At 62.5% G+C, this 18458-nt stretch overlaps 2 protein-coding genes across 5 annotated transcripts; one reads left to right on the forward strand and one right to left on the reverse strand.

Annotated features, from left to right (window-relative positions):
• Window positions 1-6092, forward strand: NTHL1 (nth like DNA glycosylase 1). Its single transcript, XM_060079131.1, has 6 exons — window positions 1-206; window positions 1456-1694; window positions 2240-2410; window positions 3334-3493; window positions 5688-5793; window positions 5874-6092. The coding sequence occupies exons 1-6, from the start codon at window positions 92-94 to the stop codon at window positions 5995-5997; spliced, it is 915 nt and encodes a 304-aa protein (XP_059935114.1). The 5' UTR covers window positions 1-91; the 3' UTR covers window positions 5998-6092.
• Window positions 6093-7506: 1414 nt separating this feature from the next.
• On the reverse strand, window positions 7507-18154 carry NHERF2 (NHERF family PDZ scaffold protein 2). 4 transcript variants are annotated; one of them, XM_060078199.1, is made up of 7 exons: window positions 17775-18154; window positions 15120-15320; window positions 9241-9420; window positions 8734-8887; window positions 8613-8656; window positions 8183-8245; window positions 7689-7950 (listed from the first exon to the last, which is right to left on the reverse strand). In XM_060078199.1, exons 1-7 carry the CDS (start codon window positions 17985-17987, stop codon window positions 7792-7794), a joined length of 1014 nt encoding a protein of 337 aa, XP_059934182.1. In that variant the 5' UTR covers window positions 17988-18154; the 3' UTR covers window positions 7689-7791. The 4 variants fall into 4 exon arrangements, with proteins under 4 accessions (XP_059934181.1, XP_059934182.1, XP_059934183.1 ...); XM_060078200.1 differs by lacking the exon at window positions 8183-8245; XM_060078201.1 differs by lacking the exons at window positions 15120-15320; window positions 17775-18154 and adding an exon at window positions 11923-12269.
• Window positions 18155-18458: the final 304 nt, after the last annotated feature.

The following is an 18458-nucleotide window of genomic DNA, read 5'->3' on the forward strand; positions in this document are numbered from 1 at the left end:
AGGGCCGCCCTCTGGAGGAAAGGCTGGGCGAGTGATAGTCACGTGGCGGGGTCCGGGGGCCGCCGGGACGTGTAGTCCGCAGGAATCCGGCATGAATTCGGTGGGCGTGAGGATGGTGACCCGCAGCCGGAGCCGGGGACCCGGGACCGGTCAGCAGGGAAGTAGGGAGAAGCCCGCGCCGCTCCGGAGAGAAGAGGCGGCTGCAGGTAGCGCCGCGCCCGCGCGGGGGCACAGGAAGAGAGGCGGGGTGGGGGCCTGCAAGAGACTGGGGGCTGGGGCCCTGAGTTCCAGCCCTAGGCTCTTTCCCAGGAGACGGGGCTGGGTTCAGGCGTTCCCACCTCCCCCACCTTCGTCCTGTTCAAGAAAGTTCTCCCGGTCCCACTAGCATGCCCTAGGGTACTCCACTTGTGCGAGGCTGATTGCGAGGCAAACCGGCCCTGTCCTCATAGTTGCTTCCAGCTCAGAGGCCCGGTGCCAAGGACTCTCCCAGCCAGAAGTTTTCTCCCCCTGCTAGAGGGTGCCTCTGAGAGAAAATGGGAAACGGCGTGGCTTTCCTTACGTTTACGTCGTTATTAGGGACCTAATTTGAGATTCAGCGGTGGATGAGAACGACAGGGCCCCTGCCACTTGTCCTGCCTGGACGTCTGCAGGATTATCCAGAGGAGGATTCCCACAGACACCCAAAGACCCCAGGGGTAGTCCAGACAAGATGACACACTGGGCAGAAGCATGGCTGGGGGGGACAGGCACGCGATAATGCCAGCCAGGTAGGCAGGAGCTCTGATGCCAGGACAGAGTTTGGAGTTTTAAACAGGAAGTGACACAACTCAATTCAGATTTTTTTTAGCAGATATTCATTTTTAATTAATTAATTAATTAATTAATTATTTTTGGCTCTGTTGGGTCTTCGTTTCTGTGCGAGGGCTTTCTCCAGTTGCGGCAAGCGGGGGCCACTCTTCATCGCGGTGCGCGGGCCTCTCACTATCGCGGCCTCTCTCGTTGAGGAGCACAGGCTCCAGATGCGCAGGCTCAGTAGTTGTGGCTCACGGGCCCAGTTGCTCCGTGGCATGTGGGATCTTCCCAGACCAGGGCTCGAACCCGTGTCCCCTGCATCGGCAGGCAGAATCTCAACCATTGCGCCACCAGGGAAGCCCCTCAATTCAGATTTTAGAAAGTTCTCTCTGACAGTGTCAAAACTAGATTGGGGGCACCATGGTGGAGGCTGTTACTTAGAGTCGTCATGTGCTAAAGTGGATTTGGTCAGAGGGCCAACGGCATGAGGAAGGCTGACCTGGCCCGGAGCACATGCTGCAGAGGCCAGAGCACCTGCAGTTGTAGTAGGTGATGGGTGGTTGTTGAATAAATGATGTAGGATGAGATAGCAGGTAGGGCAGCGCCCACACCTTTTCCTTACCTGTAGCCTTCACTGAAGGGACCAAGTGGTACTTTTTGCAGAGGATAGGAAAGGCTACAGCCCTGTGAAGCGTCAGCGGAAGGCTCAAAGACTGAATGTGGCCTACGAAGCCTCAGAAGGTGAGAAAGGAGAGGGAGCCGAGCATCTCCAGTCACCAGCCTGGGAGCCTCAGGACTGGCAGCAGCAGCTGGAGAACATCCGGACCATGAGGAGTGGAAAGGACGCGCCCGTGGACCAGCTGGGGGTTGAGCACTGCTATGACCTCAGCGCACCCCCGAAGGTAGGCGGGCACCCATCTGCCGATGACCCCCTTCTGAACAAGACACTTGCTTCCTCTCAGGCCTTTAGCAGGGGACAGCTGGCACATCGTGGGTGTTCAGTAACGTTTGCTGAGAGAGAGAGGGAGTTCCTTACACTTCACTGGCCCAGAGCCTAGTCCTGAGACTAACCTGATTCCAATCCCAGCTCTGCTACCCGGTGACGGGCCTCAGTTTGCTTGTCTGTAAAGTGGGCAGCAGCATCATCCTTTGCAAAGCAATAACGATAACAAGAGCAACCAAGGACTGTTGAGCACTGACGTCGTGCCAGGTGCAATTCTGAATGCAGTAATAATTCTTTAAGCCTCACAGTGATCTTGCAAAGCAGGTGCTGCTATTTTCCACATAAGTGGAAAATACACCCCACACACACACCCTTGGCCCGGGCAGATAGGAGGCAGATATCCCATACACTGCCTGGGGTGACACGTGCAGATGAGTAAAGGGCTTGGCTGGGCTGAGCACCCAGGCCCCGCCCCCACCCTGGTGCCTGTCACTGTGCAAGCAGGTGCGGAGGTACCAGGTGCTGCTGTCACTGATGCTCTCCAGCCAGACCAAGGACCAGGTGACAGCAGGCGCCATGCAGCGGCTGCGGGCCCGGGGCCTGACGGTGGACAGCATCCTGCAGACGGATGACAGCACGCTGGGCACGCTTATCTATCCTGTGGGCTTCTGGAGGGTGAGCCCAGCCCGTGGCAAGTGGGGCTGGGGGTGCCACTGGCCTGCAAAAGATGTCAGACTGAGTGGGCTGTGGGGTGTGGGAGGCCGGGGTGGGCATCCCTGGCCATGGGTGCCTGGCTATGAGTTCCCACTGGAGCACCGCCCTGCCCCTGCCGTTCTGACCAGCCCACAGGGGGCCTGGCCATGGGGCCTCAAGTCCAGGCGCTGGAGCTCCTTGGCCTTTCCTGTTTGCAGCCCACCCCTTCCTTCCTCCACCTCCCTTCCCAGACGCCTGGCCCTTCTCTTCCTCACTAAGGCTGCCCACCCATCTATCCCTTTGTTTACTCCAAGCCTCCCTGGAGTGCACAACCCCTCCCCTCTGGAGCCCCAACAGGCCACAGAGTACAGGGTGGTGGGTGGGCGGGTCTGCTGAAGGCAGCCTGGTGGGTGGGGCTACTTCCCCTTGGCACTGGCGTGGGCTGCAGTTCATCAAATGGGTTTTAAATAGCCCTGTCCACTCAGGCACAGGATGGGAACCGCCCGGCTGGCCTGGCGGCTGGTGGGGGAGCCCCAGGCTCCAGCCTTCCTTCCTGAAGGCCCAGGTGCTGTTGAGCCCAGCTTCTGGCTTAGCTGGTCCTGCTTAGCCTGCCTGGTCTCTGGTAGGGAATGATGGGGCAGGGAGACTCAAGCCGGACCCCACGCACTTGTCATTGGCCCCAGGCAAGTGGGAGGCAAGGTCTAGGCCTGCATTGGGCCTTCCTTGGGCTCTCCTGCCCTTGGCTTGTTCCCACCTACTGGGGGGACAGAGGCAAGCAGGTGGCTCTGAGTGTGTCCTGGACAGCTGGCGGGTAGCTCTGGGCACCTGTGGGTTTCCTCTGGGCCTCGTCTTCCCAGGTCGGGCTATACTCCTGACCTCCAGCGCTGACCCCCCCAATCTTTCAGAACAAGGTGAAGTACATCAAGCAGACCACTGCTATCCTGCAGCAGCGCTATGATGGGGACATCCCAGCCTCCTTGGCAGAGCTGGTGGCACTGCCAGGCGTCGGGCCCAAGATGGCGCACTTGGCCATGGCAGTGGCCTGGGGCAGTGTGTCAGGCATTGGTGAGTAGCATGCGCCCACGAGGCAGGAGTGGCCGGCTCCAGGCTTGCTGGCTGCCATTGAGGTTCCCCCCATCCTTGTGACCAGTGACCCCCAGCTCAGGTCTCCTCATTCACAACTCAGCCCGAAGGGTCAGAAAGGTGTTCCCAGCCCAGAGCTAGGCCCACCCCACCCAGAGATGGGTACTAGCAGGAGGAGTTCCTGTTTGCTGAGGAGCTCCTATAGCATGCTGGCCTCTGGGAGAGGCCCTAGATGGACTCGGGTCTGTGCTGCATGAGGGAGAGAGACACTGGGGTAGAAACACTGATGGGGGCATGCAGGGCACCTTTGGAGTTGGCCTGGTCTGGGGCATTTGGGGGGACTTCCTGAGGAGGTGATAATTCAGCCAAGAGCTGAAGGGTGAGGTGGGCTGGCCAGGCCAAGAGGAGGAAATGCATTGCAGGCAGAAGGAACAGCATCTGCAAAGCCATGAGCTGGGAAAGAGGGCCAGAGCACAAGGTTCTGGAATGAGCGTGGGCAGAGGGGGCAGGTGCAGTGCAGACATGGGGACCCGGGGGGAGGAGGAAGCGGCTGTGGGGGAGCCCTTCCTGGAATCCTTATCCTGGGTCCTTGTGTTGCATTCTGGCATTGGAGGAGCTCCGAGTGGAGACAGACCCCTGGGTCGGGGTGGGACTGCTTCCTCAGATCTTTGCCCAGCGAGTGGGGGCTTCTGAGGCTGCACAGCGCAGGCCCAGCCAGCCCGGAAACCAGGGCTTGACCCATGACCTGCTTGTGTGCTCCCACCGTGGTGCTTCTCAGGGACTCATGCAGAGGAGCCAGGAGAGGTGGTGGGGATCCCCCCAGGGCTTCTGAGGCTTGTGAAGCCTGCCCCCTGGGGTAGGGACCCCTTCCCTGCAGTGCCCGCCAGAGGAGTAGGGCTCTGGCTACCTGATGAGGTTGGAGCCCAGAAGCCCTGAAAAGCGGGAGCCAGGCCAGGCGGGGCCAGGGCAGAGCCTCCCTCACTGGGCTCCTGCGGCTGCCAGCCTCTCAGCAGATACTTGAGCTTATCTGGGCGGCTGTCCTCGGCTGCCCGTGTCTAGGAGTGGTCTGGCAGGTCTGTGGGGGAAGGGCCCCCGCCTGCAGCTGGTTGCAGCAGTCGGGAGTGTGGGAATGCTGCCCTATCTGGTTGTCTGTGGGCCAGGCCACCTGCAGGGAGATCCTAGGGAGGGTGGGCCCCACTTCCCAGGGGGTTTCCTGAGAGAAGAAGCCCCCTCGAGTAGAGAGCCAGAGCCATGGGATACAGCAGCTGATCCCAGCTCTGCCCTCCCAGCTGGGTGGCCCTGGGCAAGGCACTTGGCTTCTCTGAGCTGGGCCACAAAGCAGGGGAAGTAGTTGCTCCCGTTAGAGGCACAGGTGTGCAGAACCCTCCTGGACCAGCCCACAAGTATGGTGTGGCCCTGGGCTGGGCTTCTGGGTAACTTAAGGGCACGGTCACCTACATGTTACAGAGAAAGAAACTGAGGCTTGGTGGTGACCCAAGGGTGTGGCTTCTCCATCTGCGTACTCTCCCTGTGCCCCTGTTATCGCTGTTTGGGGCGGGCCTGAGCCTTTTTCCAGGCAGCCAGCAGCAGGGGAAGTGGGCCAGTGCAGGAACTTGCTTTCTCTTCGGCAGACACGATAGGAGGAGGAGGCAGGGGCTGCATCTGGCTAGGGGAGGGGGCCTCAGTGAGCAGGTGCCCAGGCCAAGCCCCAGGGTGGCCGGCCACGGGGAGCCAGGGCTGCGGCCGGGTGCACAACAGCTGCAGCTGGCCTCGCCACGCTCCCCGCTCCGTCCCTGATGGTGCAGTGGCAGGTGCTGGCTCTGCAGGCAGTGACTTCATGCCATCCCACTAGGTCAAGCTGCTGCCACCCAGCCTGGCACCCATGGCCGGTGCCTGGGCCAGGAGGCACTGCTGCCTGCACCCCAGGAAAAAGGCCCAAGTCCTCTGGATCTGGCTCCAGCCCCTGCCTAGCAGCAGGGATGGCCCATGTGACTCTCTCTCAGGCCTGCGCAGTTCTGGGTCCTCCTCAGAAGCTGGTGGGGGTTGGGGAGGTGTATAGGGGGACTCAGGCTTCAGACTCAGCCCCCCACCAGCCCGCACTGGGAGCCGTGGCAGGGATGGGGCAGTCTGGCCCCGTGAGCCTGCCCCGTGTTCACCCCGCCCCGTCTCCAAGCAGCAGTGGACACACACGTGCACAGAATCGTAAACCGACTCAGATGGACCAGGAAGGCAACCAAATCCCCGGAGGAGACCCGCAGGGAACTGGAGGAGTGGCTGCCCAGGTGTGCAGGGTTGGGGTGGGGCAGGGCGGGCTCCCCTCCCTCCCACCCTCCCTCCACACTGATGGCTCCCACCCCCACAGGGAGCTGTGGAGCGAGATCAATGGACTGCTGGTGGGCTTTGGCCAGCAGACTTGCCTGCCCCTCCACCCGCGCTGCCAGGCCTGCCTCAACCGGGCCCTGTGCCCAGCTGCACATGGACTCTGAGGGCCTGGGGCCTCTGCCCAGCACCACTCTGGCCTCTTTGTGCCTTTGCTGGGGAGCCATAGCCTGTTTATAATAAAGTTTGGGGGCTGTTTGTAGTTAGGGTCTGGCTGATTTCTACCCCGGGGGCTGGAAGGCGGCATGCTGGAAAGCACATGCATGAGCTGTTTGCACCCGTGCTCACGTGTGTCTGGAACAGGGCTGCCTGGGAGGCCAGGATGGGGACGTGACCATCTGGGCTGAGTGCTGGGGGGCAGGGGTGGCGGGGGGGTCGTGGGAGCCAGTTGCAGCCAGCTGTCTGGAAGCCTGCTGGGGACGCTGGAAGCCCAGGCTGCCTCCCGCAGCAGCTGGCTGGGGACCTGGAAACACACGCCCCTTCCTGAACTTGTGCACCGAGGGCCCCACCCCCAGTGTTTACAGAGCCACCTGGTCTCAGAGGGACACCAGCAGGCCCAGGGAGGGCACCACAGGGCACAGGGCCTGACCTGCGTGTACCTGCTGGGGGGCCAGGGGCCCAGGAGGCTTCACAGGGAGGTGCTGGTGAGAGGGCAGGGTTCCGAAGCACAGGGGTCCCAAGTGCGCTGGAGAGATAAGCAAGAAGGAGCAGGAGCTGAGAGGGGCCAGCGGATGGATTTGGGGAGGGGAGGCTTAGGAATGGCACTGTTTCCAGCAGCTGAGACTTGGGGAGCTGCAGGCTGCCACCTCCCTGCCCAGACCATGACTCCTCCAACCCCCAAAATGAAGGCTCAGGAAGGACAGAGACAGCCAGGGTCCAAGGAAGGCCTGTTTATTCTGAAGGCGCGCATGTGCTATGGCTTATGGGGCAGACAGCGATGTGGGTCGGTCAGGTTCTGGGCAGGGGGAAGGCAGAGTCGGTGGGGTTTCCTCGGGGGGAGGCTCCCAGCAGGGGCCAAGCCCGGAGCCTGGGGTCCTTCCTGGGGGCAGGCTCTCGCACAGTCTCACCCCGAAGGCCTGGGGACTGCCACGCAGGTACAAGGGGCCTGTCCAGAGTCTGCCCTCCTCAGGGGCACAGGGCCTCCATCCTCGGCCCCTCAAAGAGCCCAGGCCCTGTACCCCCGACACCCCACCCCAGGGAGGGCAGAGACGGGGCAGAGGGGCAGCTCTCACAGCCACATCTGGCATCCCCAGCACCCCCCAAAGCCTCAATGAACACGGCCTGCGAGCCCCCCAACTCTGTCCCTGGACGTCCCTGGCACTCCTGCTTGGGATGGCTGCTGCTGAGGGGGTGGGGAGAAAATGGTTTGCAGAGAAAGGTTTGTTTTATTGCAATTATTTAGAGAGCACGTCCTGAGGGGGCTGGGGGCAGGGCTCTGGTATTAAGTGGAAACATGTGTGGAGCTAGAGCTCTTTCTGGAAAAAAAGCAAAAACACAAATTCCTTTAAGTCAGCAGGCCCAGGCAGAGCAGCAAGGGCCGGGCCCCGCGGGTCACCACTGCCTCTCCCCCTCTCCCCCTCTCCCCCTCTCCCCCTCTCCCCTCTCCCCCCTCTCCCTCTCTCTTCCTCTCCCCACATCCCCTCACTGTCTCTCTGGGTATCTCACATCTCAGGGGCTCTCTCTCCCCATCTTGCTGCCACACTCCCCTAGCACCCAGCGGGTGGGGGGCAGGACGGGGTCTCACTGGGGCACAGGTTGGTTCTTGGGTGGTGGTGGGACCACCACGCCTTGGGGGGTAAGGATGCCCCCTCCAGTCCACTGAGGGGAGCTCTGGGCGGGCCCGAGGGGCAAGGCCCAAGGTCCGTGCAGGAGGAGCCCGGCAGGAAACAGGCAGGGAGGGCTCAGAAGTTGCTGAAGATCTCTCGCTTCCGGTTCCAGTCCATCTGCGGCGCCCGCTTGTTGACCCTGGTGGCTCTCACCTTCTCCTTGGCCTCGGCTGCAGTGGGGCTCAGGTGGAGGCCGCTCTCCTGAAAAGGGTCGCGCTTCCAGGTGCTGCCATCCTAGGGGCAGACACGGTGGGTGGGTGGCCAGAGTGAGCCCTGGACCCTGGCCCCCAGACAGGTGGCTTTTCCCAGGGAGTTCACACCAGAGGCCACCTGGCGGCAGGCCCAGGAGGGCTTCCTAGAGGCGGTGGCCTCACAGCTCAGGCTGACAGCTCCACAGATGCCCGCCCCCAAGGCCTCAGGCCCCCCAGTGTGTGAACAGCAGTAGAGGTGGATAGGCACCCGCTACCTCAGTGTCCTTGTCTAAGCCAGGCAGGTCACTTCGGGACGAGCACACGGAACCACCATTGAGCTGGGAAACCAAGGGTAAGGCTTGGCTTTAGGAGCCCCACCCAGGAGCCGCTGTGCACACACAGGCTTACACGCACACATGCAGACACGCGTGCACACGCCAGAGCTGCATTTATTCCTCCATTTGGCAGTGGCCACTGAGCCTCTACTATACCCTGGAGGTGCCCGAGTGCCCTATGGCGCTGGGGTGTGGCTGACCCAAGACGGATCCAAGGGGCATCAAAGCTGGGAGTGACAGGGCCAGGCTAGGTCTCACAACCATGCTACACAAGGACAGAAATCTCGGGAGGGGCTCTGCCCGGTCTGGGGACCCCCAGAGGTGCCCCTGTGGTCTCCCAGGCTCACCCTGTCCACTCCCACCCTCTCACCTGGGCCGAGCTGGTCCCGTTGGTGACTGGTGATGGCAATGGACCTGTGGGGACAGTGTGTCACTGGCCACTCAGCCCCCAATGCTTTACCCCAGCACTGGGCCCCAGGGCAGCCGCCCACCTTCCACATGCTCCTCGGTGGGTGTGACCCGCAGCCGCTTGAAGTGCTCATCTGTTTCGGGGTCCACCACAAGCAGCCGGGCCTCGTCCTCCCGTGCCTTGATGCTGGCAACCACCTCCGCGTGGCGCAGCCCCTCCACATTCTGCCCGTTCACCTGCCGCCGCCAGCACGGGGTCAGTGCTGCCTGAGGGCAGGTCCCCACCAGCCCCCCAAGCCACTTGGCCAGGTGTGGCATCAAATATTCATCAACGCTGTCACCAGCCACGGCAGCAAGAGGAGCACCAGCTCAGGTTCCCAGCATCTCCCTCCTCCCAGTGAGGACCCGGGGCCCAGACAGACACAGACACACACACACAGACAGACAGACACACACACACACACACACACACACGGAAGGGCACGGGCGTAGACAAACATACGGGCAGGCACGGACACACACAAAGGGGACATGGGCCAGTCACAAACAGAAAGGACACAGGCGCAGACATACACACACAGGGCAGGTACCTCTATGAGTCGGTCCTGGGCACGGAGGCCAGAGTGGGCAGCAGGTGAGCCCGGGTCCACGGAGCGGATATACTGTCCGGGCCGGGACTTGTCACTGTGCAGGTTAAACCCGTAGCCCTGGGGGCCTTTTTGCAGGTGGCAGAGCCTCGGGCGCAGCTCCCTCAGGGGCCCGTTGACATCCTGCAGGCACAGGGATGCAGGGTGAGGCTCCAGCTCTGACCTCCCACCCTAGAGGCGCTGACCCCACCCCTGAGGCCTCTGGTCCTGTCCCCAGTGTGCAAAGGCAGGAGTGGAGGTGGTGGGAGGGAGCCCCAGCCCCACACTCGGCATCATGCCCCCACCTGACAGCATCCCCAAGTCTCAGAGACCAACACGGGGTGGGGGGGGTGGGGGGGTGATGCTTAGGCTGCCTGTTATCATCCAGCTTCCGGATCCTGAACAAAGCCTTAGTCTCCAAACCCACAAAGGACCTGTGATGGGGTCAGGGGCCTTACAGGGGTGTTGGGAGAATCACCGGGCTCAAGGCTAGGGCTGAGCACAGACCAGGGGCCTAGGAGAGACAAGTGAGATGAGCTGCCACTCGTCACAGTGTCCAGGAAGGCTGTGGGCCCCGCCTGTCCTCTACCCAGCCCCCATCCGGAGTGTGGGGCTGGCAGGGTAGGGCTCTAGGACCGGCTGTTTTGTTTATGCTCCCAAAGGTCTCCCTAGGGCTGATGGCAGTGCGGCTGTGTTTGCTTTCACATTCCAGAGCAAGCTGGAGCCGCCCCCACCCCCACAGGGCCCAGAGACTTGGGACGCACGGGCTGGAGCCTGGGCAGGAGCCCCAGTGAGGGAGCAGAGTGAGGGGCCGAGGATGCCTCCCACCTTCCCTGCCCTCCACAGAAGGCTCACGTTGCCCTCAGGGTCCCCCCACCAACACCCCAGGGCTCTGCGTCCGTTTTACCTCTGGCATCCTGCAGTAGGTTCTGGGCTGGGGGTGCGGGAGGGCCGTGCAGGCAGAAGCCAGACCCCAGGGCCCCCACCCAGCCGGGGCCTGAGGTAGTGACCACAGCGCTGAGTGGCCAGCGGCCACTGGTGCTCAGTTGAACATGGCGGTGGCCGGAGGGAGCGGGCGGCCAGCAGCTCAGGTTTCCTGGGCGCTTGGGGCTCAAGTGCGCGTGCAGATGAGACTATGCAGGGTGGGGGTGCTCACCAGAGCCTTTTCCTGTCCCTCTACCTCCCTGTGTGTGGCCAGTGACCCTGGGCCAGGCTGGGGGCTGTATTGAGGGAGGGCCAGCCTCCAGGCCTTCGAGCTCACCCCCAAACCCCAAATCTGACTGTGGCTGCCCAGCTGTGGGACCAAGCATGTCTCTCCTCACAGGGTGGTGCCTTACCTCAGTCTCTAGGCCCTCCCACCCCCGGGGAACACCTTCCGGTCCAGCCTGTGCCCCTTCTCCATGACCCCTTCCCTGACCCCCAAAGCCTGCCCCCTTGGAACCCCCCCTGCAGGCCACCATCTGCCCCATAACCCCAGGAATTCCAGGGACTGGGCTGCTGCTCCTCAGTCTCCCAGGGGCTCGGCCAGGCATCCTGGGCTGAACTTGGGGCTGTGAGACCCCCGGGTGCTCCAGGAGCTCACTTACAGACTCAGCCCCTCTCCAGACACACCTGGAAGTACAGGTGTGCAGCTCTGAGGCGCCTCTCAGGTTCAGGCTGTCAGAGCACAGGTCCCAAGGCTGGCCAGGGCCATGCGTGGCCATGGAAGTGTGACATGAGCACACCTGGTGGTGGAAGTGGGCCCAGGTGGCAGCGTGGCATCACATGGTCAGAGACCAGCCATCCAAACGTATCCTCGCAAACAGGCTTCATGGACCCGTGCGGTGACCCATCGTGTGAAAGGACAGCCCTCGGCACCGGGCCCTGTGGCCTCTTCCCACGCCCTCCACAATGGTTCCAGGGAGTGGTCTCTCAAGGCCCCCAAACGGGAAGCAGGACTGGCGGGGGGGGACAGCTGGGGCCATGAAGCCAGGCTGAATGCAGTCACTTCTGGTTCGAGACCGTACTGGCCATCTCCCTGCCTCAACCCAGCACGGCCGCCTCTCATCACACAGCCAAGAGGTTTCTCCTAACATCTGGCCGAAGTCCCTCTCCTTACGATCAGGGTCCAAGGAGCGCCAAACTTGGCACTAGACCCCTCAGGTTGAGGGGCTGCAAAGGGGGACGGTGGGGAGACAAGGCTGGCAGCGTGGCGACCCAGGGGGAAGGCCCGCGGGGAGGCCCAGCACCATAGTAGGTCAGGAGGGGGTGCAGGCTGGGCCCGGCGCATTGCTCACATTCCTCGCTCCTGCCCTGGCTCAGAGCACTTCCTGTTGCCTCCCAGCTAGGCCCTCAGGCTTCCACAGGCTTCCAAGCCCCAATTCCCTACCAGGCAGCCACAGAGCTGGACAAGCCCTAGTCTCCCGGCCATGCCTGTAACCAGACAAAGAAGCTGGCATGGGGGTACCCCTGGAGCCAGGCTGTACCACCCCCCAGATGGTGACTCACCAGCCCTAGCAGAAAAAGGCCCCCATTGTTGCTCAGGGTCCAGCCTGCTCACACCAGGGTCACCAGGGTCCCCAGCGTCCCCTCTCCCAATCCTGGGGGACAGAGACTAAGCTGGCTGCCGGTGTCCTCACTGCCCACCCTGCCCCCACCCCACCTGACCTGCACAAGCCTCCGGGATGGGCTCCGTGGAAGGGCTCCTGGGGCCGGGGAGGGTGGTGTGGCACTCCCAGAGCGGGCCATAGGAGGCGGGACAGAAGCGGCAAGCGGCGAGCGTCCAGCTGGAGTGGCCTGAGCTCTCCAGCCAGCCCAGGCTGCCACCCCATTTATCCACCTCCCACTGTGGCCCAGGCTCCCCAGGGACGGGTGGGGACATAGGGCTGAGTCATTTTGAGGAGCAGGGTGGTGGCTGAGCCCCCCTCCCCTTCTCAGGCTCCAGCCCTGTGTCCCCCACCGGCCAGGTTTCCGTCCCAAGAAAGGAAGGAAGGAAACTGCTGGGAGGCCCTGCCCTGCTCCCAGGACCCAGGGCTGGGGAGACAAGGAGGCAAAGGAGGGGACCCTGACCTCAGAACATAAGGCAGTCCGCTGCAGCTCACGGGGGGATGGGGAGCAGGAACCAGGGAGCCCCAAAAGCCCTCTTGTAGGCACCACGTCCTGTACCAGGCGATCACCCTCTGCAGGACTCTGTCACCTCACTCACTCTCAGCCCCCAAAGGCCTCCAGAACTGGAAGTGGAGGCATGGGCTGGCTGTGAGGGGGAGGAGGGCCCGGGGTCTATCACACCCCTGCAGCCCTGGCACCGCCGGCTGCCCTGTCGCTGTTCGGGGCGGTCCCCCATCATCACTGTCACGATCAGCTGCACTGCAGCTGCGGCCACCCCAGCCCAGTCTGAACGGGGCTGAGTCACCACCGACAGCCCTGACAGCCCCCGGAAGGGAGGGGCCAGCCACGTCAGTGTCCTCCCTGCCCACCCCCTCCTCCCTGCCCAGGACAGGAGGACACTGAGGCTGAGAGAGCCAGAAGGGCCCTTGGGGCCTGGACTCCCACCTCAGCCCTTCCCCCCACAGGGCATGGAGGGTGGGCCCCTTCCTCCCCCACCGTGAAGCAAACAACACACATCTGTCCCCAGTTCTCCTGACCCACTGCTGTTGAGGCCCTATCCGGGCATAGCCCTGTATATAAGCATCGTCCACCCAGGCTCCCTCACAGCCTGTGGTGGGCGGAAGCTAAGCCTGGTTTGTGGAGGTCAGCGGAGGTCCAGCTCTTCCTTCCCATGCTCTGAGCTCAGCCGATTAAATACCGGGTCTCTGGCTGGGAGGGAAAAGAGAGACCATGCCCTCAGGGACTCCCCTGACCTTATGGGGTCCCTGTCCCCCTGCCAGCCCCAACCACAGAGGGACCTGCCAGACGGGCCCCACTCTTTTCCTCTAAAATTACACCAGTGGCAGGCTTCCCTGGTGGCACAGTGGTTAAGAATCCGCCTGCCAATGCAGGGGACACAGGTTCGAGCCCTGGTCTGGGAAGATCCCACATGCCGCGGAGCAACTAAGCCCATGCGTCACAACTACTGAGCCTGCGCTCTAAAGCCAGAGAGCCACAACTACTGAGCCCGTGAGCCCGTGCGCCACAACTACTGAGCCTGCACTCTAGAGCCTGCGAGCCACAACTACTGAAGCCCGCGCACCTAGAGCCCGTGCTCCGCAACAAGAGAAGCCACCCCAATGAGAAGCCCGCACACTGAAACAAAGAGCAGCCCCCACTCGCCGCAACTAGAGAAAGCCCACGCGCAGCAATGAAGACCCAACACAGCCAAAAATAAAATAAGTTGAATAAAAATAAATTTTAAAAAAATACACCAGCGGAAGACCCCTCCTAGGGCTTCCTGCAGCCCCCAGAGCCTGAAATAGTGGAGGGGGAAGGTCCCACCCAAGGACAAGGTGCCTCCCCACCCTCCAGATAAGGCCTGAGGGCAGAGTTTTCCACAGGAAGGTGAACTCAGCCATTTGTGTCTAAATCAATGAACAAACGCCTAGCGGGGGAGGGGCGCTTCCTCCTGGGGGTGAGATGCCCTGGGAAGGAGGGAGGCTCCAGCTCTCAGTTTGGGGGGGTGGTCAGCCAGCGCACCATCCCAGGGCTCCCCTGAAATCACAAATCTGATCCTAACACCCCCTACTCTGGCCTTCAGTGGCCCTGGGGCAAAGTCCAGACTCCAGGACTTGGCACTGTGGCCCTAACCACCACCCCCCAGCCTGCCCTAGAGCCACAAAGAACAAAAAAGGGGGCAGGGGTTCATGCTAATGCCTGTGCCTAGGCTGCCTCCCCACCGGGAATGCCATCCCCTCCAGGAGAAACACGAGGCCCCACAGGATCCAGGTCACAGGCATGGCCAGCTCGCCTGGGAGACATCCAAGAAAGGGACAGGGCAGGTGTCAGGGTCCCCTGCACACCCAGAAATGTCAGATCTCACACCTCCACCAGCCCCAGGCCAGTGGTTCTCAAAGTGGGCTCTGGGGAGCCCCTCAGCTTGAATCTTCCTTTAAGGGATTTTTCTCTTTTAAAAAAAAAAAAAGAAGAAGAAAAAGGTAGTAGGGGCACAAAAGACAGAAGGTAGTAAGGGCACGGGGCTTCCAGGAGGGCAGGACAAGCAGGCTCTTCCTCCTGGCATCCAGGTGCTGCCCCAATAGGGCCACTGCCCAGCCCCTGCTACCTAGAAAGAGACAGAACTAGACTCCCCACCACCACCACCTCCCCCTTCCCCAGCTCTTCCCCAGTTAGCTCCTCCTGTCTGGAGGGGGGAGCAGGGAGAAGAGGGAGGTGCCCCAACCCCTGCAAACCCCGGAGCTGAGGACCCAGCTTAGAGAGTCTCCTCAGCTGCCACCATGGAGGAGGGTCAGCCCCTCTGAGGCCTTCAGAGCACAAGCAGGCTCCTCAGACAGACGGACAGACAGACACCCAACACAGGCACAGAGCTGAGCACGCTCAGTCCCGGGACATCCCAGCAGCCCCTCCCCAGGTTCCTCAGTCCCTAGGCCAGGGAGGGGGTAGCTTGTCAGAGTGACCCCTCCTAGGACAAGTGGCTCTGAGGAGCGTCCTGGGGAAGGAGGGCCAGAGATGGGGGCAGTGGACCAGGGCCAGGTTGCCCTGACACTACCTGGTTTAGAGCACAGGCTGAGGGAAGAAAGAGTGGCTCCAAGTAGCCAAGAGGGTTTTCACCAGGGGCAGAGAAGGGGCCCAGAGGGGCAGCGGAGACGGAGACAGATACTTCTGGAGGTGACCAGAGGCAGAGACTGCTGTCAGGAGGACAAGAAGGTGGTTCTGGGAGAGCCCAGGGTGGTCCCTGTGGGCAGAGCCCACCATACCTTCTGGGCAACCTCAGAGCTGAGGCTGCCCCCTCGTGCCCAGTCCGGCTTTGGCTCCCAGGGGTCGTGGGCAGGCGGCAGCCCTCGCTGGGCCATCTCCTCGGTGCAGGTCAGTTGCCGCCGGCGGAGCTCTTCGTCCGTCTCCCTGTCCACCACCAGCAGCCGAGTCTGCCCCTCCACGGCCTTGATCCTCTGTACCACCTGGGACAGGTGGGTGGTGGGAGGTCACGGCCAGCACTCCAGGCAGCACATGGGCAGCGGCACCACCCCGGGCTGGCCCAGGGCTGTGGGCAGGCTGCGAGCCTACCAGGGGCAGGGGTGGGCGGCTGGATCGAGAGGCCCGCTGGCTCCGCCTCCCACCCCCACTCCAGCAGCTCCCTCCCTCTTCTCCTGGGGCTCTGGACACGAGGGCCCAGGCTGCAAGGGCTGCGGGGGCCTCGCAGGGCCTCGCCTCGGCCCAAGAAGTGACAAAGACGGTGCTCGGCCGAGCTTCGGGTTTTCAGTATGCGTGTGTGCATGTGTGCGGCCTGCACCCCGCAGCCTTCTGTTTCAGGGTGTCTCTAGGTCTGGGTTTGAAGGAGAGAACTGTCTCCCTGGGTCACAGTCTCAGTGTGTTTGTGCCTTTTTCTGTCTTTTCCAGTGGTGGAACATGGTGGTCTAAACCCCTACCGCTAGGCCTTCCATTCTCTTCCAGATCATGACAATGGACCTATTCCTACTGGACCTGCGGAGAGAACACCTGGGTTCCTGTGGCAAGGCATCTCCTCAGGTACCTACCCACAACCCGGAAAGCAGGATTCAGACACAGCAGGGAGAGGTGGGGAGGGGCAGGTCCACCTGTGGGACAGGTGTGGTTACACAGGTGTCTGTGAAGTATCTAGAGCATGTGCATGGTGACGGAGCATACATGCTAGTGTGTGCCCGCAGGAGGGGCAGTGCCCACTGGGCATTGGGGAAGGAAGGGCAACACCCCACACCTACCCCAAGGCCTGGGAAAGGACAGACAGGGCCCCCACCAGCTGCTCAGTAGATGTTGTCAAAAGATAGGAGGGTCTGAACCAGGCCCATCTTTGCCCCAGCCCTCCTCTGTACCTGTCTTTCCCCATGAGCCACAGAGTCACAGGAGGACCCCAGGACTCTCATGCTTCCTGACTGTGGGACCCAGACGAGTCACCCAGTATCCCCAAGCATCAGTTTCCTCATCTGTAAAATGGGAGCCGTAACTGTACCTTCTCCCTCCCAAGACAGTGGGAAGGTCTCAAGTGGTCCTGTGTGAAGTTCTTAGAGACCAGCGCCCCAGGAGGCCTGGGATAAGCATTGCTCTTGGGGCAAGGGTGGCAGCAACTGTTAAACAGAGGCCAGGCGCCAGCTCTACCAGGCCCTCCCTATGGCCTGTCAATTCAAGCTCTCTGGCCTTGACCCCCATCCTCCAGCAAACAGCCTATCCAGCTGATACTCTGGGTAAAAGACAGAAGGACGGCAGACAGATGGACAGACAAAATCTCCAAGGGTAGAAGTGAGAGTTCAGCTCCCAGCCCAGCCAATTTACTAATCTCTAGGCCCAGGCCTGGCCACACAGACAGGTGCTGGGTGGACACAGAGGAGCCTGAGTAGAAGGGGTGGAGGAAGACTGGACCCAAGCCAGGTGAGTCCCTGGTCAGTGGGAGATGGACACCCCCAAGGGGTCAGAACCTGCAGAGAACCTCCTTCTGGCCTTTATCTTCAGCTGCGAGGGGCAGGGGGCTGTGACCAGTGACCCTTGCCAGGCCATCCAGCAGCCTCTTTGGAGAAGAATGTGCTGCCACAGCGGTGACTCCCACCAGGACCCAGACACCATCAGCCAGGACACACACTAGTACACTGGCTGCAGACACACTGACGACTACACATAGCCAGGTGGGCAGACACACAGGCCGGGACACATATATACACAGCCACACACAGGAGGGTACTCCCCCCCCCCACACACACACACATCCCCCAGTTCACACACGTCCAGGCATGCAGATCTGTACGCACACACACATATCTAGGGGTGCAGACCTGTATACTCATGTGCATACAGTCCAGCACACACACTCATTCAACTGATGCAGGCACACACAGGTGTGCCCTCCCTGTGACATCCCCCGCAGGTACACAAACGAGGGACCCCAAGAGGGACCTGTACATTCACAGACATACCCAGTTGTGTACACATGCACATGTGTACACGCTGATAGAAAAGCACCCCGATCCCCAAGCACAGGGAGACCCCCAGGGGCCAACTCCTCCACACATTGCGCTGAGGCCGGAACAAGACTTAAGAGCGAGGGCTGAGACAGGGAGGAACCGCAATGCGGGCCCCTCCCTGCCAGGATTCCACCCCCCACCGCCTCGCTCCGTGCAGGACCGACCCGGGCTGGAGGAGGCTGGGAAGGAGTCCGGTTGCCTCTGCCTCAGCGGCCACGTCCCCCACCTCTCCACGGGAGCCCACCGCAGGCCCTTGTGCGATCCCCTCCTGGCCCGGAGAAGGGAGCTGAGGCCTGGGCGCAGGCAGCCCCGAGCTCGGTGGTTATTGGCGCCCTCCGCGCGCGCGGGGCAGGGACGCGCTCCGGGGATGGGGGCGATGGGGGTGGCGGAGCGGTGGGCCGGGGATGGAGCGCAGGCACCCACCTGGTGGTGCGTCTCACCCTCCACGTTGACGCCGTTGACCTCGACCAGCCGGTCTCCAGCGCGCAGCGCGGCCGCCTCCGCCGGGGAACCGGGCTCCACGCGCCGAATGAACTGCCCGCGGCGGCCCTTCTCGCCGTGCAGGTGGAAGCCGTAGCCGTGCTCGCCGCGCACCAGGCGGCACAGACGCGGCCGCAGAGGCTCCGGTGCGGCCATGGTGCCGGCTGCCCACCGGCCGGCCAAGGGCTGGCCACGGCGCTCACGCCCGCCGCCAGCAGGCAGGGGCGCGGGGGCCGGCTCGCCGGGGGTGGGCGCGGAAGCGGCGGCGGCGCTGGGGACCCGGTGGTGGCGTCGGCGGCTCCCGCTCGGCTCCCGTCGCCTCCGGCTCCGGCTCGGGATCTGGCTGCGGCACCGCCCCCGCGCCCGCCCCTTCCCCGCCCCCTCCGCCCGCCGCCCCCGCCCCGGGTCCAAGCCACCCTGGTCATTTCCCTTGCCTCCGCGCTCCGCCAGCCCAGGGAGGCCCTGGGGGAGGCGTCAGGGGACCCCCGAATCACCAGGACCCCTCTTTCTCGCCTCCATTCTGGGCAGCCTTCTTGGCGCCAGCACCTTTGCCTCCTATGCCAGTAACATTTATTGAGCACCTACTGTATGAGCAGCAGGGGTATCAAGGCAGGCCCCTGAGGCGGG

The sequence above is a fragment of the Mesoplodon densirostris genome, chromosome 16 (genome assembly GCF_025265405.1).
Source record: "Mesoplodon densirostris isolate mMesDen1 chromosome 16, mMesDen1 primary haplotype, whole genome shotgun sequence".
Taxonomy (NCBI): Eukaryota; Metazoa; Chordata; class Mammalia; order Artiodactyla; family Ziphiidae; genus Mesoplodon; species Mesoplodon densirostris.